We start from the raw sequence: 26,634 nt of genomic DNA, 5'->3' as shown, positions 1-26,634 counted from the left end.
TGTGCTAACACCAGTCCTTCTAAACTTCTTCCCTAGACCACTGTAGCAATCTACAAGCTGACCCCTGCTTCTCTCCTTGTCTGTGTCTTCATTCTAAAAACTTCACATACAAAGACACTTGTAAAATGTAGATTGTCACTGCTCCTTTTGAAAACATGCTGTCCTGTTAAGTTTTTGTCAGCTTGACACAAGCTAGAGTCATCTGGAAAAAGGAGCCTTAATTGAGAAAATGCCTCAAAATGCCTATAGACTGGTCTATAGGCAAGCCTGGGGGGGGCATTTTCTTGATTAATGATTGATGTGAGAGGGCCCAGCACACTGTGAATGGTGCCTTCACTAGACAGGTGGTCCTGGGTTATATAAAAAAGCAGTCTGAGCAAGCCATGGAGAGCAAGTTCATAAGCAGCATTACATGGTCCCTGCTTCAGTTCCTGGCTCCAGATTCCTGCCCTACTTGAGTTCCTATGTTGGCTTCCTCTGATGATGTACAGTGACCCATAAGTCAAATCAGCATGCTCCTCCCCAAGTTGCTTTTTTGGTCATGGTGATTATCACAGCCACAGAATGCAAAGACATATACAATGGTCTCCAAATCCCAGAGCAAAAACCAGAGCCTAAATGCTTTTCAAGATCCCACAAAAGTTGTTCTCAATATTTCTGGTGCTTCATTCCCAAGGGTTGCCCCACCCCCCACCCCATGTACCCTTCAATAGTTCTCTGACCTCTTTGCTACTGCTCCTTTGGGCCTTTGAGATTTGGATCAGCCTCTGCCAAGAACATCCTTTCCCGGTTATCCTCTTGTTTCAACCTCCTGCTTTCTTCCATCTTTGCTCAAATCTAACACTTTCAGGAGGCCTATCTTGTTACACCGTGTAAAATTTTGAGGTTCCTTCCTTCCATTTCTCACTCTACATTTTACCAAAAAAAATTGCTTAAAGATGAAATTATTTTTTGCTGGGTTAGAGTCAGTGTGAGCTCACAGAGTAGACAGAAAGGAGAATGCATATCCATGGGATGTCATCTAAGAGCCATTATTTGAGAAGCCAGGATCTACTCTAAATTTAAGCAGCTGTTAGATAGCAACTACCACGGTTAGCCTGAGGTCATGCTGTGTATCCTCTACTGAAACAGGATACTGAGCCCACATCCCTGCTGCCTGGACAGAACACAGAGGACACATTCCAAGGTCCCACAGAATTGGTACTGGGTTCGTGTTAGCCTATCAAGAAGAAGGAACATGAGGTGAGAAAACACTCGGTGAGGCTGGAGATGTGCTTGAGAAATTCTTGTTGAAGACAAGGTGAGAGCACTCTAGAAATGTGAAACTCATGTGCTCAGAGTGGGAATGAGGTCACCTAACATTTCCATGGCAAAATGATCAGGCTCCCTGTTATCACTGGCTTTCTCTTACATTGGTTTGATTTCCTTTTTCTTTTTAAGTATTAAAAGAAAAACTAGGTTTTCACTGTTGCAGACATTGATGAGCTAATTACCAATGAACTGGGAGTTATATTTATAGTTATGTTTACAGAAACAGAAACTGTAACAAGAAAACCTATGGGAAGCAAGTATGGCACACACCTCTAATACCAGCACTCCAGAGGCAAAAAGATCCTAAGTTTGAGTCCAGCCTAGATACAAGGAGAGTCTCTTATCTCAAAAACAAACTAACCCATAGAAATCCTTTTTTGATCTGAGCCTTTTTTTTTATCTCAAAACTACAGGGATGTGAACCAGACTCGAGTCAATTCATGTTGATTCTTTGTAACATCTGGCCTACTATACCAGAAGACTAAAGTGGGCATTTACCAACTCCGACTTCAGGGCCAATGCAACCACTTCCTTGATCTGTGCAGCCTGAAGCTCCCACTGAAGAAGGTGGCCTTGTAGGACCTCAGAAGCCAAGGCAGGCGTCTTCTGGGTCTGTTTCTCCCTCTGCTCCCCTAACTGGGCCTGTGCTTTACCAATGCCTAGGGCTCATGGTAGTTGCCACCTAAACTCAGGGAATCCCACTGGTGGAATAGAATAGAAACATCAGAATAGAAACATCCAGGCACTATAGGAAAACAGAAAGGCATTGAGAAAAAAGCTGAGCTGTCGTCTGCATTGTGGGGTTTTGTGTATACATGCCTGCTAGACAATGTTAGCACATTTAGTAGCATGTGCATGTAATATGTTCAGATTCAAGAGTCATCAAATACAATTTACTGAATACCTACTCTGGATCAAGCCCCTAGTCAGGCCTCCACAGAGCCCATGTTTTACAAAGAAGACATAATATGCTACATGCAAGTTGCTCTAACAGGTCACAGTTGTAGGAAAAAGAGAAAGCATGCTCAACTCCTATTTTAATGTTTGGTAAATTTTCATAGAGGAAAATACCCTGGAAGTGACAAGGAGATAAAAAGTTCCTGCCTGAGGAAACTGCATTTGCAGGGTCCCAAAGGGATAAAAGAACCCAAAATATCTAAAGGACATGAAAATAGGGTGAGGTTTGGTGAGATAAGGCCAAAGAGGCAGGGGCTTACCAATTATCCTAAGAGTTTGTGTTTGTCTTGTAGGTGACAGAGAGCCAATGAAGGAAAACAAACAATGGAACATAAGTAAACAAATAGGATTAAAATGTGATTTTTAGAAAGACCAGACTAACTCAATGTTTATTTTTGTTTTGAGACAACATCTTAACTATGTCATTCTGGCCTGGCCTGGAACTGGAAATACTGACCACATTCATAGAGATCCACCTGTCCCTGCTGCCCTAGAGCAGCACCATGACAGCCCAATCCAGCTCAACGCAGAGGACAGATTGGGTGGCTATTGGGAGAAGGCAGTGAGCCGAGGAGGAAAAACAATACCACTCTGAATTAAGGCAGTTGCTGAGAGAACAAGGAGAGACAGAAATTAAACTATTCAGAAAGTAAAACCAAAACAAGAAGGAGCCATCAAGGGAGTGCCCAGGTTTTTGGCTAAGGCAGGTAGGTGCTAGTAAAAATATAACTGCAACCGGAGGTGCGAACATGTGAAGAACACAGGCTATGGATGAAAACATTCACCGTTCAGGATATGGAGAAGGTTTGCTAGGATGATAGCATGGCTGCAGCCCTTTGCTGTGTTTACATTTGGGAAACAGCATTTAGGCAGCCACATAGCATTTCCTGGAAGGGGCTCCCAGAAGTGCTCCCAATGGACAGCTACTGAGACATGGCTTTTTTTCTTTCCCTTCTGTGTACTTGCTTTGATGCTTTCCTGACACTGTAGACTCCAAGGAGGAAAGCCTGTGATTAGTGTGGTTTTCAAGCAAGAAGCCCAAAGTGGGGAGGGAAGGCAGCCGTGGCAGATGGCCAGCTGTAGGTGGCGCAGTTCCTGTGGTCTCAGAAGTTGCTTGGGAGCTCACTGGGCTGAAGCCCCACTCCAAGTTCTTTCTGTTGTTACTCTAAATTTGAAGGATTTCTGAAAGGAAATCACAATAGGATTTTCATACTTCAGGTTTGGGAAATGTTCATGTGCCTAGCACTTCACAGTTTACAAAGTACTTGTATATTCACGCTAACTTTTTTTTTCTACCAAGACAAGTCGTATACTTCCCAAACTGTGTGTTTTAAAACAAGATTTGGAGTTATACATGGTTTCTTTTTTTCAAAAGTGCATAGCTATAGAGTGCCAAAACCACTGACCCAGATTAGAAATTTTATGTTGGCAAAACAATAGGGAAGCAGACATCTCATCGGCTCTGGGTGAGAATGCAAACTGAGCTGGCTCTTCACAGCACACTGTCAGGATCTCTTCGATGTAGTTAGCCTCTCATCTGTCTGGCACTTCTACCTCTGGGTCCCTGTGCTGAGCCTATGTTCACCCTAAAAAGCAAAGCTCAAGGCGAATCCAACATTAAAACGTGATCCCAGCTGCCTTAGTGAAGAGTGAAAATGCACTACAAGGATGCGTTACCATGCAGGACTTGGTCCTGCTGGAACTCTTTGCGGGACGTAAAGAATTCTGAGAGACAGAGGAGGGAATGCACTCACAGGTTCTCACCTACATTAGTTTCTCCACAGAATATTAACTCCTACTTTGTGGCTGACCAAATGGGTTCCCAGAAGTATTCCCAAAATGTATTGCCACATCAGCTATGTGGTTAAAAATAAGGTTAGTGGTGACCTGGGACTGACACTGGCACTGTCATTGGAACACAGATCTCTGAAGCTAAGTCCAATTTTCAGAATCTGGAAACCATGGCTCTGCAGAATTAGAGTTAACAAGAATAGGATGCAGGGGCCCTGGAGAGATGGCTCAGCACTGGCTGCTCTTCCAAGGTCCTGAGTTCAATTTTCAGCAACCATCTATGAGATCTGTTGCCCTCTTTTGGTGTGCAGGCATACATGCAGACAGAATATTGTATACATAATAAATAAATAAAATCTTAAAAAAAAAAAGAACAGGATACAGCCCCCTTGGAGTTTCAAGAGGAACCTATCAAGAAGTTAACAAGGTGTTTTGATTCTCTGCTATGGGAGACTTTCCTTTTTCCATAGCACAATGACCTCATAATGACAGATATTCTGTTTGGTAGTTCTAATGGAGGACAGCAGAGAGAAAGCTCCCTGTGCCCAGTGTCAAGCCCAAAGACAGCAAAAACAAAACAAAACAAAAACACCAAATGATTATCAAAATCCAGTTCTTTTCAACTGCAGTAGGTGTGGGAGTCACCTGGGAACTTGGTATTAAGTTAAATTCCTAAACCCTGCCTAGAAATTCTAACTGTGCCTTGGGAATCTACATAAATAAACCTGGATTTCCCATCTTAAATTCCCCAGGCAATTCCTCTGGAGATCCAGAACCACACTTAAAAAACACTGACCCTGGGGCTGGAGAGATGGCTCAGTGGTTAAGAGCATTGTCTGCTCTCCCAGAGGTCCTGAGTTGAATTCCCAGCAACCACATGGTGGTTCCCAACCCATCTATACCCTCTACTACCCTCTTAGAGCACTAATATGTATAAAATAAATGAATAAAATATTTTAAAAAATAAAACACTGAGCCTGAACCTAGACCCTGAGCCCTGAGAAGGGAGAACATGTCTCTACCCCTGGTTCCATATTCAATACCTGGCATATCCAGGAACCTGGTAATTGTTCACTGAATTGAAAAGTGTTTCAAGTGGGGTCAGCTCAAATCTGAGGCCTCTCTGCATCATTAGGCTCTGGGATTCTAAGAGAGTTGTCCAGGAAAGGGGACTCAAACTCACTAAAAGCTAAATGATAAGCCCTGATAAACATGAAGCCAAATAATTCATTAAAATTCATGTAAAAACAACTGCAAATTATTTGGATAATAATGTATTTTTTAATATAACTGAAAAGCATTATATGACGTAAGCTGTTACCATCTTAGAAAATATGCTGAAGGCATTCCATATGGAGGAAATGTGTGCAAGCTCTGCAGTCAAACACAAGAGAAAACAAATGGCTGCGCTTCCCTAAACCCAAGTTTCCTGCTCTCTAAAACAGAAATAATGCTAGTATCTCACTTGGAAGTTTCATGAGAATTGAGGCAGTGCTGTACATTTTCTCTACTTCCATTCTCAATGTTAATAGAAAGGTTCCTTTTCTGCTCCCGTCAGGGGCTCTAATGACCGACACTTAATATACTATTCTAACACACGGTGACAAGCGACATGGAAGGTATTTTTGTCACTTCATATCACAGCTAAACCTTGATGGACACACGGAACTGAGACGGCCCCTGCCAACTTGGTCCACTAGCTCCTGTCTTCACCCACTGATCCTAAATGTTGACAGTATGCAGACCCATCGCTAACTCATAGTACAGGCAATGCGCGGAGCTTACTGAGAAGTTTCAAAAGAGATAACGGGTGGGTGTGTCCGGGGATCCGTGGCAAGACCGTCAGAAGAATGTGTTGGTGTAACTCTGCTTTCCAGTTTTAGGATGGACTATTGGCCTGGAAGGTGGGGGTAGGAAGAGGCCGCTGTAGAAAAAACAAACAGCAGCCTTACGTTCTGGAAGATGCAAAGCAGAGCACTGAGCATGTCTGGACTTGGACAAGGTCACGGTGTCTCAGAAGGGTCGGGGGAGCCAAGTCTTCCCAAAGACAAGGGTGGACCCAAAACCCGCGAAGCGCATGCGCACTTAAGTCGCCTAGCCCCTCTGGGTCGGCTATCTTACGTCAACGCCTACGTAAAAGACGTAGGGTCGCAGGGAGGAAGACGCCGGGCTGCGTCACCTGACGGGTGCTCCGGGCGTTGGCTCCTCCCTCCCCAAGATGGCGTCCCTGCTGCAGTCGGAGCGGGTTCTCTATCTCGTCCAAGGAGAAAAGAAGGTTCGGGCCCCGCTCTCGCAGCTCTACTTCTGCCGCTACTGCAGCGAGCTGCGGTCGCTGGAATGTGTGTCGCACGAGGTAACCGGGCCGGCCCGCGGGGACGGCGCGCCGGGGCTGGGGGGGGTGCTCGTCTCAGTGACCGCAGCTGGCGAGAAGTTCCGCCGGGAGAGGCGGGGAAATCACGCGTCTACCTTGCTGATTGGCCAAGCGGCCCATCATTCAGCTGGGCTTGCGATTTCATTTGCTTGCAAACAGTCACTTGGAAAAGGGGCGGCCCCGGGTGGGGCTGAACAGGTCCTCTTGTTCCAGACCTGCCTGTAGCTGGACAGATTTGCCCTGGACCCTGCGGTCTTCTGGGACTTGCGAGTGGAGGGCTGGGAGATAGGTCGGGGAATGGCTAGCTCTTCTCCACATGAGGGGAAGGAGCGGGCAGCCATTCTCGCTCGCGGCCCTCCCTTCTGGGAAGTTCTGACCCTCCTTTAATCAGAACCGGGACCCTGTCCAAACAGTTTACCCAGTTTCCTGAGCCAGGCCAAGGGCTGAAGCAAGAAGACCGTAATAGGTTGATAATAGCGAATGCATAGAGTAGTCTGTGGTAAAAAGAAGATCAGAGTTCTAGTCACGGGCCCGGATGGTCACTGCAATAGAATTGTTGCGTTTAAAGATAAAAAAAAGGTACCTAATAACAAAGCCCCAAACCTTCTGCAGCTTTTGACGGAAGTTGTTTATCTACTCCCCTGCAGGGGTTAAAAAATGAGTAAAACATGAACCCTACTGTTAGGAATCTCACAGTCTGGTGAAATAGCTCATACTACTCATAGCTGTGTACAGTTTATTCAGTATTCATCTGTGACAGGGGCTTTTACATAATCTTTCCAACTAAGGAAGGTGAAAGCTTGAGTTCGGGAGGTTTTGGATAGGGTGGGGGTTTGTTGAGGCAGGGTCTCATGTAGCTAGCCCCAAGCTTACTGTGTACCAACGCTGGCCTTTAACTCCTGATTCTCCTGCTTTCACCTCCCAGCTGCTGGGATTTTAAGCGTACACCACAACGCTCAGCTGTTGGAAGGTGCATGTTATTGCAGGAAGGGGGAAGAAAAGCTGTCTTGTGGTGACTCAGGCCTATAATCCTGACATTCGGGGAGGCCAAGGCAAAAGGAGTACTGTAAATGCAAGGCAAGCATGAGCTGCATAATAGTTTATAGGACTGCCTGGGCTACCGTGTGATACACCGTGGCAGCCCACCAGGCTCACCCCCCCCCCAAAAAAAAAGTACAGGTTAAGAAGCAAACACAGAATGTTTGCTGTGTGCAAGTCACAGAGTCATTTAGAGGTGGGGAGGAAGAGCCGAATCATGGACTCTTAAGATCCCTGGGGAAAACGCATCCATATCCTGCATTATTCACCATTTTATACATTGTACTTACTGGGGATACTTTCCAAAATATTAAGAATGGTCAAACCAAAGACTGTAAGAAGTCCAGACCTATTTATGCATACTTACATGTCATATATGTGATTTTTTTTTCTTGGATTTTGCATTAGTGCTTTGTGTGATAGCTAGAATTGTGTACTTATCAAATAAAATCTACTTACTACTTAAAATATTTTCTTATGAAATCTTTTTTTAAAAGAATGAATCTAATATTTATAGACTGTGTTTTGAGTTAAATATAGTAAGATTCCTCTGTTGTTCTATTTGTTATTTAAAAGCCCCTAACTGGGGACTGAAGAGTTGGCTCAGCAGGCAGAGAGAGTGTCTTCCTGTCAAGCCTGCCAATCTGAGTTGGGTCCCCAGGACCTACATGGTGGAAGCAGAGAACCCAGTTCCTTTGGGTTATCCTCAGCATTCACACATGAGCTATGGGGCCTGCAGGCCACCTCCCTCATCACATCAGCACAAAATAAGTGTAAATAAATAAATAAAACACTCGTGTTTGGGGGCTGAGGTGATAGCTCAATTGGTAAAATGTTACAGACATGAAGATGAGGTCGATTCCCAGGGTTCCAGAACACACATACATACAAGGTAGGCACAGTGGCCCCTAATTGCAGGTCACCTAACCTAATCTACTTGGTAAGTTCCAGCCCAGTGAGAGATCCTGTCTTATAAAAAGGAGGAGATGGTATTTATGGCTATAGCACCTGAGATTTTCCTCTGACTGTCTCTCTCTTTCTTTTTTCTCTCTCGCACACACACACAAATTAAACATCTCTAACTGGCTGGCTATAACTCTGTAAATTTTAGTAGATAGTAAATACATTATATCAGTAATGAGAAAACTTAATGTCTTTAAGAGCTACCTTAAAAAAAATGTAGTGTGTGAATGTTTTGCCTGCATGTTTGTCTGTGCACCGTGTGTGCCTTCTGCTTAGATTGAACCACCATGTGGGTGCAGAGAATCTAACCCATCAGCAAGTGCCCTTAATCACAAGCCATCTATCCACCTCCAGCTTAAGCCAAACTAGTTGGGAGGCTGTTGGCTACAGCTTTATATTTGCATTATTGATAGATTGATTTGGAAGCTTTGAAATATCATATAGATAAGTCTTGACCCAGCTGACACATAAACCTTGGTGGTAGGGAACAGAAAATACCAAAAAGGAAAAGTAGGATTAAAAGGGGGAAAATAAAAAATAAAAAACAACACACACAGGTAATTGCTAAGTTGTCAATGATCCAGATGTTTTTGTCTTTTTTTCCCCCCATATCAGTAATTTCTTACCTTCTGGTGAGGTATAATATATTTTAATAATGAGTTTCCTTTTCTCTGATTATTTTTTTGTCCTCATAGGTGGACTCACATTACTGTCCCAGCTGCTTAGAAAACATGCCGTCAGCTGAAGCCAAATTGAAAAAGAATAGGTAAGAACGAGACAAATTTTTCTGTTTTCAATGTGTTGTTGGTTTTGTGGACATTGGGGCCAAAACAGTGTCTTAGTTCATAGACCACAGTGACTTCAAATTCTGATTCCCCAGCCCAAGTGCTACGCTTACACCATAATTGTTTTAAAAAGCAGATAAGGAAACACACAGGATTAAACAGTCCTTTTTTGTATTTGAGTATTATCATTGCCTAAGATACCGTTGATTTTATTTTTTTAATAAAATGTCTATAATTAGACTTGTAGATTAAGAATTATTTTGAAAATAGTACAGTCTCCCTCGCCTTAATAAATAGTACTATATTAGTCATGTCACCATAGGTTTCTGGTGGTTGGGACTGTTTCTTTGACTTTCTCAGGTCTTGATGACTTTGAAAGTACTGAGGGATTCTGGTGTGGTGTTTTATGGAATGCCCTTCAGTATTTATGTGATGTTTTCCTCACTAGACAGAAGGGGTGAGAATAGGGAGTTAGGCGCCCCTCTCAAAATCTAACCACATATGGATTTTTTTCCATATTCTGCCTCTCTGTTTAATCATTACTCATGAATATTTATTTTATACATTAGGGGTGATAATGCTCCATTCTGTTGGTTTTCTCCCTTGAGTGTTCTATCCCAGAGCTACTGGGAGCTCTTTTACTTTTCTCCTGAAACCCTATAGCCTCATCTCTATCATTGGTAAAAAGAGAATCTTGTCTTGCCCCATTTATCTGAGCATTTTAGATAGAGTGCTGTAAGGCATTTTAAGCTTAGTTTTTGTATATTTTTATGCCTCTAACTTAGAAGTTGTCATTTCTCAAAGAAGCTTGTTTCTTTTTACTGGAGGACGTTAAGAACCAAGACCTGTCTGCTAGATAAGGTTCTTTGCTCTTAGCGACTGCTGGATTTTTAGGTCAGTTTGAAAATTCTTGTTACCAGCCAGATCCCTGTACATTTGTGGATGCAAACCACTATTATTTGTCTTTAATGTACCAAGAGATCACTTCTGCCTTGTATGCTTTGTATATATTAATTTATCACTTCATTTTCAAGTGACTCTGTAAGGTCGGGGTATTATTTCCTTTATTTGAAGACAACAGTTTGTAACAGATAATGGAAATTGTATAAGACTAAGGTGAAATCTTGATATTCTCAGGTTGTGGGAATACTGAAAGCACCAGGGCAAAACAGGAGTGGTTGCTCACAACTGAAATCGTAGCACTTAGGGCCAGTACGGAAGAATCACAAGTTCAAGACCAGCCTGAGCTATATAGACTTTGTCTCAAACAAACAATAACAAAAAGCACCTGTGGAGGAATTTTAATTCAAAACATGGCTGCTCTGGCAAGAGAGCACATCCAAAGACCTTCTAGGTCTGTGTGATCTGGCTGGAATACAGACATGCCTTTAATCCAGGAGACAGAGGCAAACAGATCTGAGCTCAAGGCCAGCCTGGAATAGAGCAAGTTTCAGGTAAAGAAATGCTTAGGTCCAGGCATGGCGGTACATGCCTTTAATCCCAAAAAATGAAGTTAAAGATAGTTTGGAGAAGGAAGCACCTATGGTTGAAAGTGATGTCTAATTGAGTGGCAGAAACAGTGACAAGTCAGAGAAAGACTTGACAGAATAGGGTATGCCCAACTCTCAGAAATAAGAGGGGAAAGGAAACTACTTAAGGGATAATGCAGAGAAAGAGAAGAGGCAGTTTTACTGGGACAGTAATATACAGAAACAGGTTGCAGAGAATGAGAAGGAGCCAGGAGATTAGAGCAGGTTGCTGGAGTTAGTTTAAGGCCAAGCATAGCAATTCAAAGGCTGAAAGAAAAGCCAGATTGAATAAGTCAGCTTGGAGAGGAGTTTGAGCCAGAACAGCTGAGTTGTACCAGCCAGCTATGAGCTCAGTAAGAACAAGAAAGGGTGAGCTTGATTAAGCAGTAAGTCTCAGAGGCTGAAAACATTCTAGGTATGGAGGCTAGAAGCTTCCAGGACTAGGCCTAGTTTAGCAGACAGAGGCAGTAATCCTCCAAGACAATCAAAACGGACAAATAAAAGCTACTCTTACAAGCACCAGGGTCCAGGGCTCCTAAAAGGGAACTGTTATCTGAGTGCATCTCAGAAGAGAGAAAGCCCTGCACGAACACCACTCTAAACAGCGCCCCTTCCGTGGCCTTGTCTGCTCCAGCGTGCTGGCACAGCAGTCAAATAGTAATTTTCCAAATCCAGCTTCACAGTTGCTTGTGCTGTTGACGCTCAGTTTTCTGTCATGCAGTACTCTGTCCTCTCTAGCAGCATAAGCTGTGACCAGTGTGGGCATAAAAAGAATCTGGAACAGTAAACTGCTCCTCGAAACGGGTTTTTCTCTGTGGAGGAGATGCTCTAATTAGTCACAAGCTTTGGTGATAATTGTTTCGTTGTGTTCTTAAGTGAACAGATAGTACTCCTGAAATGTTAAACTTGGTAAGAGCATCCAGAGGAAAAGGATTTTTTTTTCCCCTTGAGAGTCTGAATTCTTAACATTTGGACCATAGTTCCTAAACTGTGAATTGTGACCATGTATAGGTTCATGTAACTAGATGTGAGGACTTTAAAAAGTTGACATTAATAAAAGGCTTGTGAAACAAAATCTAATTCAGAGTCAAACATGTAATAAATGAGGTGTTCGCAGTAGGGCGTGCCTGCGTTACATTGCGCTACCTCATTAGAGCCCGGGCTCTGCACACAGCCTGTGGGCTTGGCACTCCTGCTGCTGCTGTGTGTGCTGCCTAAAACACATCAGCCCACCTCTGAAACTGTTGTAGTTCATGAACTGCAGTTTTTTCAGCACATGCAAAGTTCTTTGCTATAATACAAGCAATATTAGCTTGATTATTCCAAAGACAACATTTTTCTACCATCATTCCTCAGCATGTCTCAGGTGTAGGTTTTTGGCTTGTATCGAATGGTTGATTTAAAAGTTAATTTGAGTTGCTGACTTAAGCATTATTATTATTATTATTATTATTATTATTATTATTATTTTAATTATTAAATAGGTCTGGGGAGGGTAAACAAAAGCCAAATATAAGGAAACCTGCTACTTTACAGGCTAAAATTGAAAACACACCAAAAAGAATAGTGAAATGTATTTTGGCTTGAGAATTTCCAACAATTTCTGAAATGACTCTTAAACACACTTGTGTCATTTTATACTATGCATTTATGTGAAATATTAGCAATTGTAAAATCAAAATATTAATTCTGAAAAGCATTGAAGATTATCCTGCATTTTCAACTATTAGCAAAGATTTAATTCATTATGTAAAAATAAACAAGCATACTTATTAGTATATAAATTTGCTTTATTGTTAATAAATGGTAAAAATTATATGTATTCCAGTTTTTTAATTTTTCTTGATCTGTGAGCAATAAATGTTTTATTTATATACCTGTTTCACAAAAAAATATATACTAAAGATTATGTTAACGTTTTCTCCAGTGAAAAAGCCCAAAAGTAGAAAAAGTTTAAGAGGCCCTGGAGTAAACCAATGTCTACCACATAGTAGGTGCTTGGTAAGTACTGGCTGAATGAATGGTTGTGTTTGTCATGTCACAGATGTGCCAACTGCTTTGACTGTCCTGGATGCATGCACACTCTTTCCACTCGGGCAACAAGCATCTCCACACAGCTTCCAGATGACCCAGCCAAAACTACCATGAAGAAAGCCTATTACTTAGCCTGTGGATTTTGTCGATGGACATCTAGAGATGTGGGCATGGCAGACAAATCTGTAGGTGAGTGAGGTGTACTTAAACATGGAATTTTATTCTGCTGTCAATGCTGTAATTCCCTGTAGACTGTCAACTCTGTAATCTCTTGAGCAGCAGAACCTAACTAAGTTCATAATGGTTATCAGTAAGTCTTCTGTGTACCCATATCCTCACATTTATGGATTATAAATTTTTTTTGATGATGTTGTTTTGCTTTAGTGTTTTTTTGGGGGGGGGTCTTTTAATTTTTTAATTTATTTTTTATTAATTATAATTTATTCATTTTGTATCCCAGCTGTAGCCCCCTCCCTCATGCCCTCTCAATCCAACCCTCCCTCCCTCAGCTTTTTAATTTTTTTAATGATTCATTTATTTTCATTTTAATGTGAATTGGTATTTTGCCTAGATGTATGTTTGTGTTAGGGTGTTGGATCCTTTAGTGTTACAGACAGTTTTAAGCTGCCATATGGATGATGGGAATTGAACCCAGGTCCTCTGGAAAAGCAGCCAGTGCTCTTAACTACTGAGCCATCTCTCCAGTCCCATATAATAGTTTTTTTGTTTTGTTTTGTTTTGTTTTGTTTATGTCAGATAGAGTAATACTATTTAGTTTTCTTAGAATTAGTAAAGTAGCTTTTATGAATCTAATACTTTTCTAAATTCAAACAATACCATTTGTTTTAAAAAATATTTCTTGGGCTAGAGATGTAGCTCAATTGGTAGAATGCTTACCTAGCGTATATGAAGCACTAGGTTCATTTCCCAACACATAAACTAGGTATAGTGGCTTGCACATATAAACCCAGCACTTCAGAGCTAGAGGCAAGAGGATCAAAAATTCAGGGGTGTCCTTGCCTGCATATGGAGCTCAAAGCCATCTTGGGCTATGTGAAACCCTGTCTCAAAAAAAATTTTTTTTAATATGAAATTTAAACATCATGGACAAGATTAAAAGTGATAAGCTTAGAATAGCAGGACTCAGAAATAACAGACTAAAGATGACTAACCAAACTGAAAAAACCTTGTCAACTTTCAAGAGGGGCAGAAGGAACACAGTGACAGTTTTGAACAGCAGGTCTCATAACTGACTATAAAAGATGTTCATCTTAACTACAGATTATGAAGGTGCAAGTTAAGCTTTATTCCACAAACAGATAATTCTCATATATCACCATGCCTGTTTGGAGGCCAGAGGGCAGCTCTCAGGAGTTGATACCCTCCAATATGTGGTTCTGGGGATCAAATTCAGATCTTAAGGTTTAGTGGCGAGTGCCTTTAATTGCTAGCCATCTTGCCAGCCTTATTTATTTACTTTTTGAGACAGGTCTCACTGTCAGAAGAGGCATTAGGTCCTCTGGAATTGGGTCACAGATGGTTGAGAGCCATTGTGTGGGTGCTGGGCCTGGGTCCTCTGGAAGAGCAGCCAGTGCTCTTGACTATTGAGCTGTCTCTCCAGCCCCTGTTTGTTATGCATAGGGGTTTTTTGCTTGCATGTGTCACATGCATGTAGTGCCATGGAGGCCACGAGAGGTTGTTCTGGAACTAGAGTTACAGCGGTTGTAAGCGTGGGTACTGGCAGCTGTCCTCTGCAAGACTGACAGTGTTCTCAACTGCTGGGCCATCTCCCCTTTAGATTGTATTTTGTTTCGCTTTTGTAACACTTTCACCCTTTACCAAACTGACCTTAAAGAAATGGTGGTTCTTGGGTCTGTTCCAGGTCCTCTGTGTATTATATTGATTTCAGGTCAGTTAGCTTAAGGATTCCTGCGTGTGTGAACAAATGGATCTCTGATTATTGTACCTTTTCTTGAGCTCTTTTCCTTCTGTTTTGTCCAATTCTGATGTGTTTAGTTTTGTTTTACTTTATTATGCTTTTTTATATAAAATTTTTTGAGAAATAGTCATTCTTGTACCTAGCCTTCAGTGTTATAGGATTAGAGGCATGAGCAATCACACCTAACTAGTTCGTGTTTTCTTTATTATCTGTCACATATACAGCATCTCTAGCAAAGTGTCTACAAGTCTTTTGTCCTTTTTTAAAAGGACAAAACTCATGCCCAGGCTGGTCCTGAACTCCTGTTCATCTTGCCTTTACCTCTTAAGTGCTGGGATTATAGACACATACTGCCATGTCTGGTTTCTTTTGCCCACTTACTGTCTGCATCAAAGTTTGGACTTTGTTTCCTATCCCAGCGACTTTAGCCTAATCCAGTTTTGCTAAGATCTACTTTGTATACTTGTAGAAATGTAAGTTTTAACCCTTAAGTTTCACCCTATTATCTATTTCTCAGGTAAGTTGTATACATTTTTTAATAGTCATGGGTTTTGAGTTTGGGGGATTTTGTTTTGCATGTACAGATCCAATTACTACAGCACCACTTGTTTAGAATTTGCGTTGTTCCACAGATGAGAGCAGGGTTTCCAGATCCTGCCTGCTTCCTGAGTTGGATTCCTGGCTCTGCCACTTCCTATCCATGTAACTTGAGACCTGTTAACAGTTCCGAGCTTTGGATCTCTCAGAGTACCTTACTCAGAACATGCTGAGAATGGAAAAAGGTGCTCCATTTCAGGTGCCTGGCGCAGACACTGTGCCTGCAGTGCTGGTGCTGTTGATGGTTGTTACACCCTCACCACATTTAGAGAAATAATGTTAGCTGGGCTTGATGGCCTAGGCCTATGATCCTAGCTACTTAGTGAGAGCTGAGGCAGAAGGACTACAAAGTCTATTCTTGCCTGGGAAATAGAGAAAGACCAGCTCTAGCAGCTTAACAAGATTGGTGAGATGGCTTAGTGGGTGAAAGCTCTTTTTTTTTTAATTAAATTTTTATTTTTTATTTTTTATATTGGTTATATTTTATTTACTTTGTATCCCAGCTGTAGCCCCCTCCCTCAATCCCTCCCAATCCCACCCTCCCTCCCTCATCTCTTCCCTGCCCCTCACTAAGTCCACTGATAGGGGAGGTTCTGCTCCCCTTCCGTCTGACTCTAGCTTATCAGGTCTCTTCAGAACTGGCTGCAATGTCCTCTGTGAGCAACGCTGCTCCTCCCTGGGTGCGGGAGGGGGGGGTCAAAGAACCAGCCATTGAGTTCATGTCAGAGACAGTCCCTGTTCCTCTTACTAGAGTGGGTACTCACTTGGATACTGAGCTGCCACGGGCTACATCTGAGCAGGGGTTCTAGGTTATATCCATGCAAGGTCCTTGGTTGGAGAAACAGTCTCAGAAAAGACCCCTGTGCCCAGATATATTTGGTCCTTGTGGAGCTCCAGTCCTCTCCAGGTCGGGTGAAAGCTCTTGCTGTATAAACTTGACTACCTGCATTGTTAAAGGGCTTGGAATATATCTCAATGGTAGAATGTGGGCAAAGCCCTAGGTTCATTCCCTAGTACTGGAAAGAAGCGGGAGGAGGAGTCTTAGCATGCCAATCCATAAGATTTCTAGTTTTGTTGTGGTTTGGTTTTGTTTTTCTTAGAAATCCTGTGCTTTTGTGTTTTTACCTTATGGTGACGTTTTATGAAAATAAGGTAAAATTACTGCTTTGTGTTTATTTCTAGCTAGTGGTGGTTGGCAAGAACCAGAAAATCCTCACACACAACGGGTAAGTGCAAGAACGTAGGCCACAGAGGATGAAGCAGGAAAGGACACTGGGTGAGGCCCATGCTGAGAAGTACCTGTATTTCTGTCATGGGGTCACACTGAGTCATTGAGTCAATGCCAGTTTTTCTCTGTTACTTAAATTCATGGGAAACACTTGTAGTTTTGGTTCTGTGTTCTAGTTATATTTAACAAAAAAAAAAAAAAGGAAGGAAGGAAATAGTTTTTGTTGTTTTCTTCACATGACTAGCAATGACGAATAGGTTCATTTGTTAGAAATATGAGCATGTAGACTTTTCGACACTGCTAAGCTTGGAGGTGCCCTTGGACAGATAGCAACGGGAGCATTTGTGCAGTTCTGTACTGCAGTTAGCCTTTTAAACCCCGCCTGAGAACAGTGTGAAAACCAGTGAGCTGCTAGCAACATGCACACTGTCCTGTCAAGGTGAAAACTAAACAGAAATTTATAGTTTTCCACCTTTAACTTTGGCAAAAATTAAAAATACTGAAACTATCCAGGGGTGAGAGGGTAAGGAAATGGTTTTTCGTGTGTACCAGTGTATAGTACACATTGATAAAGGTTTCTTGAATTCTTTGCTGTGCATACTCCTAGCTCACCTACAGAGATGTATGCATGTATGAACGAGTACTTGTACATATTCATGTGTATATGTGTGTGTGTAAGATCTTTAACTTATCTGATGAGAAGGGGGAGAAACTCCTCTAGGTAAAGTAGAAAAGCAGAAACTGTAGTAAGTAATGTGAGGGAGAAATTGTGTCTTGTCAACATCTGGGAATTTCAACTATTGAAGTTAACATGTGAGCCTTATGCTGCTGTCTGGAGATGCTAGACACAGAAGGGAAAGAATTCAAGCAGGGAAACAGCCTGTAGGTGAAGGAAACAAAGCATGTAACAGCTAAGAGAACGATTGAAGTGGAGTGTGATACCGGCAGGTGGAGAAGAGTACTTGAGGATTGACCTTTAGGCCAAGAAGTTTGAAAAGCCTTTAAATGTTTAAAAGCAAGATGAAAGGATGGCTTTAGTGTTTTAAAAAAAAAAAAGAAAGAAAGAAAAGAAAAGAAAGAAAAAAAAACAATTACATGGGCTGGAGAAATGGCTCTGTGTTGGAGAGCACTGGCTGTGCTTCCAGAGGACCTGGGTTCAGTTCCTAGTAGCTCCATAGCTAATTACCATTTGTTACTCCAGTTCCAGGGGTTCTTAGTTTGCTCTCTGTTGCTGTGATAAAGCCATACCCAAAAGCAAGTTGGGGAGGAAGTTACTTCATCTTACAACTCTCAGATCACACTATCACTGAGGAAAGTCTAGGCCGGAACTAAAGCGAAGGAGGCCATAGAGGAACACTGCTTACTGACTTGCTCTATGGCTTACTCATTTTGCTTTCTGATATCGCCTGGGACCACCTGCTCAGGCTGAGAGTTCCCACAGTTGGATGGGCCTTCTCACATCAATCATTAATCAAGAATATGCCGTATCGTCTTGCCTACAGGCAGTCTGATGGAGGCAATTCTTCAGTTGACTTTTCTCTTCCTTGATAACTCTAGCTTGACTCAAGGTGACTTAGAGGATCCACCATCCTCTTCCAGCCATTACAGGCACTACACATATGTGTACATACGTGTAGTGAAAACACCATATACCTAAAGTAAATCTCTTAAAAAAAAAAAATGCTGCTGAATTGTCAAGAATGGTACCAGAAGACTACTTATGTCTTGTTGTTAAAAAAAAAAAAAAAAAGGTACCTTTTAGAACATTTGTTCTATGCAGTGAGGTCCAGCCTTTGAAAAGAACAAGGTAAATGTGTTAATACTCGATAGAGAAGTAGACCAGATGATGTATAGGAAGTCCATTATAGTTGGAGTGGAAGAGAATAGACATTACATTTTCTTTTCTGTGAAAAATAAAGAACTTTGTGTGTGGAGCAAGTTACATATCTATACACGGGTGCTTTAAAGTGTATCATATACTTGTGTTCCTGAAATGTATCAGAACGACATAACTGGTAATAGCAAGCGAGTACCTAATGAAAGGAAAGGTTCCCTTCAGCACAAACAATGAAGCAGGGTTACACATTGATATTTTATTTGTATGTTTGTAATTAATGTTGCTTTATGATGCAGAAATTAAGTAAGAAGTGACAGGGGCAGGCAGACCTGTGGGCATTCAGGGCCAGCCTGATCTACATAGCAAGTTCTAGTCCAGCCACGGCTACATGGTGAGACCCTGTTTCCAAAAAGGTGACAAGATGGATGGATGATAGTGTTGTTTGACTGTCATATCCAGGGAGAAATAAGTAGTGAAGTATGGAGCACATGGTCTTGACTCCTCCATAGCCCATGTGTCCTGTGGTTGGACATGAAGATTTCATTTCAGCTCTGAAAACACTGTAATGAGAAAAGGAACAAACTTGCACATGTCATAGTTTTTCCTGTTTCTTTATTTTATTTCTAGTCAGTGCAGTTGATTGATTTTATTAGCCTTTTCATGAAACAAATAGAGTCTTTGATTTCTTACAGATGAACAAGTTAATTGAATATTACCAGCAGCTTGCTCAGAAAGAAAAGGTTGAACGAGATCGCAAGAAACTGGCACGGCGTAGAAACTATATGCCTTTGGCTTTTTCGGTGAGAATTTGGCACAGAGAGACATTTTTACAAGGCCTGTAAGGCATTAGAATAGTGGCCATTTTAGAATAGTGGCCATTTTAGAAAATGGCCTGTATCCTCGACTTCTGTAGTTGGTATCAAAAGCAGCTCTTCAAATACAATGTGTGACCCCACAGCTGTGCTTTTGTGTGTCATTCTATTTAACTTCCTTGTGTTTTCATAAAGGCATCTATCTTTCTTCCTCCATTGCTCCATTTCATTTTATTCTTCCCAAAAATTACTGCTTCATTTTTTTAGGCAATACAAACTATTTACTGCTTTTGCATATTACACAAAGATTGAAAAGAAGGTAGGTAAGCAGTAGATTTTATTTTCCCTTCCCTTGTAGTGTACCTTTGGCACTCTGGTTTTCCAGTAGAATCTTTTGTTTGTTTTTGTTTGGACACCTTCCCATCCTTCTTTTTCAAAATGGAAAACACTGACACATACCTGCACAGTATTTGTTGTGGTGGCGCTGATGGCACTGGGATTGAACTTAGGACCTTAGCTCTCTAGGCAAGCATTCTCTCATTGGCCATACGCTGAGACTCGCACAGTACATTCGTATGGTTAAATAAGGGTGATACACACAAGTGGAGTTGTGTGTTTGTGGAGTTAGAAATTACTTGTGGATGTCATTTTCTGCTCTTTTATAACTACTAGACAGAAGCAGAGATTGGGATTTTCTTTTGTCCCTGAAGATTCATTTGTTTTCACAGAATGGTTTGTTTTCTTTGTACTTGCTTGAGCTCTAACATGTTGACATTGAATAAATAACATTTATTGAATGTCAGTGACATGTTGAGCAGTGTGCTAAATACATAATGTATATCATTTTACTTAATCCCCACAACAGTCCTGTGAGGCCAATAGTATTCCCTCACTCTACACTTGAAATGAGATCTGGAAGGTCAAGTAACTTTTTACACTGCATCTACTAAACAATTAGTTAAGCTGAGAAAGCTATAATGTGGAATTTATGGATTTGAGTTTAGTTAAACATTAATACTGGCAAAGCACCTACACTTACCAAAGAAATAAGTGGATGTTCCCAAATAGTCCAGTGGCCTGATCAGCATTCCCACATCTACATATTAGGACAGGACTTGGAACTAAGTGCTGCCTCCTTCCAACCTTCCCATATACCTGCTGGCTGTATGCATTTGCTTTTATCTTATGCTTCATTTTTTTTTTTGTCTCTGTTGCAACCTGCTGCTATTTGGGGGCTCTACAGCAACACACTATTCATGTAGTGGTAAGTTCTCTTTTATGATTCTTCTTCTTCCTGAAGAAGTTAACAGACGGTCATTATGTGTCTTAGACACGTCACATAGTTTTTGCCTGAACCATAGCTTGGATGTTCTTAGGCTAGTGTTAAAAGCTCATGTGTGGTCCACTTTTACTGTTTTACTGTAGTTTTAGTCTCTGTGTTGTTTATTCTAGGAGCAGAATAAATACTAAATGTGGGTTATAAAAAAAAGTAGATTTTAAATAGCTTTTTGGTTTTGTTAGTTTTGTTTATGTTGTTGCTTATTTCCCTAAGCTTCTCATGCTGTGCTCTCCTAGTTCTTGCTTTCAATAAACAGAATGTGTAAACTAGCCTTTCTAATAGAAGTTTCTGAACTTTGTTTAGGACAAGTACAGTCTTGGAACCAGGCTTCAGCGACCAAGAGCTGGTGCATCCATTAGTACACTTGCTGGACTTTCGTAAGTTTAGACATTAAATGACTGAGAACAGCAGATAATAAAATGAATATTGTGTGTGTGTGTGTGTGTCTGTCTGTCTGTCTGTCTGTCTGTGTGTGTGTTAGCTACCAATAGGAAAAAGATTCTTAGACTTAAAAAGGATCCAAACTTTAAGATCCTCTACTCTACATGCTGGGTGATGGTGGCACACACCTTTGATCCTAGCACTTGTGAAGCAGAGGCGGGTGAATCTCTGTGTTTGAGGCCAGCATAGTCTACAGAGTGGGTTCCAGGACAGCTAAGGCTACACAGAAACCCTGTGTGTGTGTCGTAGAAAACACACACATACCAGAAAAGATACTTGGCATTAGAGAAATACTTGAATCATTGATAAGGACTTTTAGGGTAATCCAGTGGGCCCTTAGGAAGTTACTGCCTCTTATTTTTCAGCCTTAGAGAAGGAGAAGACCAGAAAGAGGTAAAGATTGAGCCGGCTCAGGCTGTCTCTGAAGTGGAACCTCTGCCTGAAGACTATTATACGCGACCCGTGAACTTAACAGAGGGTAAGTCCTGGACCTTCTGTTCCTGCTCTGCTCTCCAACTGCTTGTGACTTGGTTCTTTGCATGCCTCAGTACTTGGGATTCTTACTGGAATAGTTAGTAAAATGAAACATGTTGAAATTAAACACATGTCCTCATTTAAAACACTTAAAAATGCTCAATAGCCTGTTGTTGGGGTAGCATGGTTCTTCGCCCCATACAAGCCTAATTTTGAGAATGACTGAACTGAGCTTGGCTTCTCCCTCGCTTGTTAGTGACCACCCTGCAACAGCGCCTCTTACAGCCTGACTTCCAGCCAGTCTCTGCTTCACAGCTCTATCCTCGACACAAGCACCTTCTGATCAAGCGTTCCCTGCGCTGTCGGGTAAGTACTCTTTTCTGTAGAGTTGCCACTTGTACAGGAGAAAAGCAGATAGATGTGATTTGGTATCTGGTCATTGTAAATACAAAAAGCTCATTGAACACAAATAAAATGGACGTAAGGTTTCAGTCTGATGACTCGGGGGGTAGTTACTGTTATTGGTCCATATCTCCTACAAATAGGGAGACCAGAGTATCTGAAGGTTGAATGCATACTGTAAGCCCCCAAAATCAGAGCAAAAGAACGTATGGTATTTAGGCTAATACACATAGAACACTAATACAAAATAAACAATTTAAGAAAAAGCAAGAAAGAAGGAAGACCACAATTTAATCTTTAGGAATATACAGAACAAACTAGAGTTTTATGAATAAATTGTAAAACCAAAATGGAAGGAGGAAAGGTCTTTTAGATTCCATTGTGTGATGCTGTGGGCATTTTATCCTGATGAACTCTGCGTGCCTGAAGGATGGATTGTGGTACCCACTGGTCACACCTGGCTGCCAAACACTTGAAATGTGAAATTAGCTGAGATGCTGACTCCTATTTCATTTAAATAACCGCATGTGACTAGTGTCTAGTCACCAAATAATGCATCTCTGTATTGAAGATATTTAAAGGTATGCCTGCCAGCACAATGTGTACACTTTATGCAGCTCCTGACCTAGACAAAACATCGACTAGATCCAGACAGAAAGAGCCTGGAGAGGAAGGGAAAAAAGAAAAGGAGGGATGAAAACAAAGAAAATTATATAAAATCTGAGAGATTTTAAACTAGCAAGATTTTTTGTTTTACTAAAGAATTACTCTTTTTCTAGGGATAATATTTTTTTAAAAAATTTTTTCATTTTTTTGGAGAGGCAGGCTAAAACATGGATGAATGGCGTAATGTCCAATATTTATCACACACACACACACAAAAAAAAAACTGAGAATGTAGAATGTAAAATAACGAAGAATGTACAGACACTATTTGTTTGCTTGCTTGCTTTTCAAGACAGTCTTAGCTGTGGTGGTGTGTGCCTTTAATCCCAGCACTCGGAGGCAGAGGCATGCAGATCTCTGAGTCTAGGCCAGCCTGGTCTATAGCGCTAGTAGGACAGTCAAGGGTGCACCGGGAAACCCTGTCTGAAAACAACAAAAAAATACGTATTTTTAAAAAAAGTTGATGTTGGTAATTACAACATTACAAATCATTGAAGAAAGAATAGACTATTAAATTTTGCTAGGGCTGTTTGGCATGTGGCTCAGTTGATGGTGCGTTGGCCTAGTGTACACGGGTTCATTTCCCAGTACCCTATAAAACTAGATGTGTACTAGGTGTGTACCATAATTCCAGTACTCAGGCAGCAGGGCAGAATGGTCGTAGATTCAGGTCATCCTCAGCTACACAGCAGGTCAAAGGCCAGCTCAGATACGTAAGACATCTCAGAAAAAATTTTGGCTAAGTAAAATTTATAGGAAAATTGAAAATTTAAAAGACAAATAGAAGGAGAAAAAAATTATTTATATACAATTTCTGAGTAAGGGATTATTTCACAAACAAGGTAAACAACAAATGAAGTAAAACTGGTTCTTTCTCCATAGTAACAGTAAAACTTGTGCTCCCATCCCACAGAAAATCTATAAGCAAATAAAAAGGAGGACAGTAGAGTGAGAATTGTTCACAAGGTGTATTATAGCAAAGGATTACAATCTAGAGTGTATACCTGACGATAGTACTCAGCAAAGGAGGGTACAATATAAAGCAGGGCATGGGGAAGATGCCTACAATTCCTCTGCTCTGGATACAAAAGCAGGGAGTGGGAGCTGGAGAGATGGCTCGGAGGTTAAGAGCACTGGCTGTTCTTCCAAAGGTTCTGAGTTCAATTCCCAGCAACCACATGATGGCTCACAACCACCTATAAGGAGATCTGGTGCGTAATGAGATCTTGTGTATACATAATAAATAAATCTTTAAAAAAAAAAAAAAAAAAAAAAGCAGGGAGTGGTACATTCTAAGACCCTTTGTCCAAAACCAAACAAATCCACGGTAACTCAATATAAAAATAACTAGTGAATATGGCAGAGAAAATTCTGTAGTCAATAAGCATGAAAGATACTTGAACCTACACAGTGCTCACAGAAATGTATGTTAAAGCTGCTTCAAGATGCCATTTGATAATCATCAGATAGCAGAAATTAGTAGATTGGGGGTATCTGTCAAAGTAGTAAATGGCCTGCCCATTGATCCACTGGTAGGAAATTGTCTTACTGACACATCGTACATTGGGAAATGACTCATGTTCAGTGTTCATTGCTGCTTTTTTATAGTCACAAAATAATAGAAATACTCTGTCTCCACTGTCTGGTTAAAGTTACAGAAGTCATTAAAGTGAAACATTAAAGATGAAATTCCTTTGTCTGTTAGAATGGAATTCGAAGATGATGTAAAAAGGAAAGGGCAAAAGAAGGTATAGGTTTCCCTTTTGTATTGTGAAAACAGAAGATGAACTATGCCTATACATAATGTGTCTCGCCTGCCCTCTGCATAGATTGGCCCTGCAGAGAGAGAAATAAGAAACACACTGGTAATATACTCTAGACCAGACGCTGCTTTATACTACTTAAAAATATTTTTTAACAAGGTTATGCAGATCATTGGATTTAAATCCTTCCATTCATACAGCTCTCCAAAGATGTATAGGTTATTTCTCCTTCTTGAGTCCCATTTTAATCATCTGTAAAGTGAGAACATTAACAGCTGTTAATGAAGTCAGTGTGGTGCTTGTGTAAGTTGGTGTGTGCATTGTTCAGCACACAGTGAATACCTGTTGTGTGCTAGCTGTGAATAGTTTTTAAACACTGCATGCATTTGATGTTTCTATAAATTTTGGTTATCAGTAATATAAATTCTATGATAGAATTTATATACTTTGGGCAGGACATAAAATTCTAGTAATTTTCTTCCGTCTTCATTTAATGGTTCCATGACTCTTCAGAGTATATTCTTGTTTCCCTTTGTCTGACATGTACTTTTCTTTTTAGAAATGTGAACACAACTTGAGCAAGCCAGAATTTAATCCAACATCTATCAAATTCAAAATCCAGTTGGTTGCTGTGTAAGTATTTTAGGTTGTTGATTGAGGTTTTGTGGATGTTTTTCAATGGGGATTATCTTTTTTTAAAAAAATCTAAAAAGGGAATGAAAAATTACATTGAGATAGTCTTCCCTTTCTGTTACTATTACAGTTTTGCATTTACTTAAATAGCATGAAGTCTCAAGTACATCTCTAAATGGGGAATCAAGGCTGTGTGGCCTGAAACTGAAATGTCCTGGAATCCCAGCTTCCAGGAAGACAGAAGCAGGAATGTGTTTTTATCAGTGACACAGCAACAAAAAGTACAGTCAGAGCAAGAGAGATGGCTCAGCAGTTAAGAGCACTGGCTGCTAGAGAACCCAGCTCACAACTGTATGTAACTCCTGCTCCAGGGGATCCAACACCTTCCTACAGACACATGCAGGCAAAACACCACTGAAAATAAAATAAAAATAATAGGAGACAAACTGGCTAGCAATTTAGAAGGAAAAGACCCCAGCAAAGAGTAAACAGTTTCTTTCTTGGCTAAATTGACAAAAATATTCTTGGGCCTCTTGGCAACCTCATCCTTGCCAGAAGCCAGAACTGCCAATAGTGTTTGCCAATCTGATATTCAGTGTGTTTCCTAGGTGATTTTAGGCTTACCTCTTCAAAGAGGGTGAATGTTAGAGGACCAGTAAAGGCCTGTCAAGGATAAAACAGCTCTGATACAGAGAACAGAATCCCTGGCCTGAGTGGAGACCTAACAGTCAATTTGGTTTAAATCAAGGGGCCACCTTAAGGTGGGCTTACCTTAAGCCATGCTAAAGAGTTGGGTAATCAGTCCTTCAAAGAAATGTCGTGTTTTCCTTCCCCAAATTTCCACCCCTAGTATAGTCCCTACAAGCAGAGCAGCCTGAGGCTCCTGTTCCTTGTCCTTCTTTCTGTCTTTTCATGAATGGCAAGATTCTAAGGGTTTTGTTTTTTTGTTTTTTGTTTTTTTTTTCTGTTTTTTTGTTTTGTTTTGTTTTGTTTTGGGGGAGGCTTCCTTGCTGTCTGTAAAGCTCCTCTCCTTACCATGTGGCTCCTTATCTACCATTTGTCTGACCTCCACTCCATCTAAACAGCACAGCTATTTTTTTCTTTCTCTTCATTTTTTTCCTCCAGGCAGCTGCTGAGATTTACAGCTTGCCTGACCTTGGGAGAGTTTCTGTTAAACTCTAATAATAAAGATATCCCCAAGCTTTAAAAACGTATATGCATATTCATTACAGACATTTGTGAGGTTCTAGATTGAATACCTAGAACAGGGTAAAAACAAAATTGTGTTCATTAAAGAAACCCTATGTGCATATTAACATCATCTTTTTTGGGTTTTTTTTTTTTCGTTTGTTTATTTTTTTGAGACAGGGTTTCTCTGTGTAGTCTTGGAACTCACTATGTAGACCAGGCTGGTCTTGAACTCAGAGATTCACCTGTCTTTGTCTCCCAAGCGCTGGGATTAATGGTGTGTACCACCACAGCTCAGCTCTAGCATCATCTTCTTAAGCTTACTCTTGATAGAAGGTGGTTTTTTCTGATATCATGGTATAGTCATGTGACAGTGTTAATACAGATGCCCTGGCTAAACCTCAAACCTACTGAATCCAAATCTCTGGTACTGCAGGGTAGAGTTACATAGTGTAAAGTTACAATACTGTGTAGTCTTGATTCTGAGAGACTTTTTTTCTACATTAATGCTGCAAGTACTTTTCAGGGCACTTTAG

General features: G+C 40.9%; 1 protein-coding gene across 2 annotated transcripts in view; it reads left to right on the top strand.

The window, feature by feature from the left end:
* The first annotated feature begins 6,230 nt into the window (after nucleotides 1-6,230).
* The window catches only part of Dctn4 (dynactin subunit 4), a 28,578-nt gene continuing 8,174 nt past the window's right edge, over nucleotides 6,231-26,634 (top strand). The window contains exons 1-10 of one of the 2 annotated variants that reach the window (XM_021633665.2): nucleotides 6,231-6,412; nucleotides 9,127-9,197; nucleotides 12,790-12,968; nucleotides 16,498-16,541; nucleotides 19,073-19,180; nucleotides 20,436-20,456; nucleotides 20,835-20,908; nucleotides 21,338-21,450; nucleotides 21,703-21,812; nucleotides 24,837-24,910. In XM_021633665.2, the coding sequence (XP_021489340.1) occupies nucleotides 6,278-6,412; nucleotides 9,127-9,197; nucleotides 12,790-12,968; nucleotides 16,498-16,541; nucleotides 19,073-19,180; nucleotides 20,436-20,456; nucleotides 20,835-20,908; nucleotides 21,338-21,450; nucleotides 21,703-21,812; nucleotides 24,837-24,910 (929 nt within the window). In that variant the 5' untranslated portion in view covers nucleotides 6,231-6,277. The remainder of the gene's footprint in view (nucleotides 6,413-9,126; nucleotides 9,198-12,789; nucleotides 12,969-16,497; nucleotides 16,542-19,072; nucleotides 19,181-20,435; nucleotides 20,457-20,834; nucleotides 20,909-21,337; nucleotides 21,451-21,702; nucleotides 21,813-24,836; nucleotides 24,911-26,634) is intronic. The other variant, XM_021633666.2, reaches the window with a different exon arrangement.

This window comes from Meriones unguiculatus, chromosome 2 (assembly GCF_030254825.1).
Source record: "Meriones unguiculatus strain TT.TT164.6M chromosome 2, Bangor_MerUng_6.1, whole genome shotgun sequence".
NCBI lineage: Eukaryota > Metazoa > Chordata > Mammalia > Rodentia > Muridae > Meriones > Meriones unguiculatus.
The sequence above is the reverse complement of the archived record's forward strand: the minus strand, read 5'-3'. Positions and strand labels throughout refer to the sequence as shown.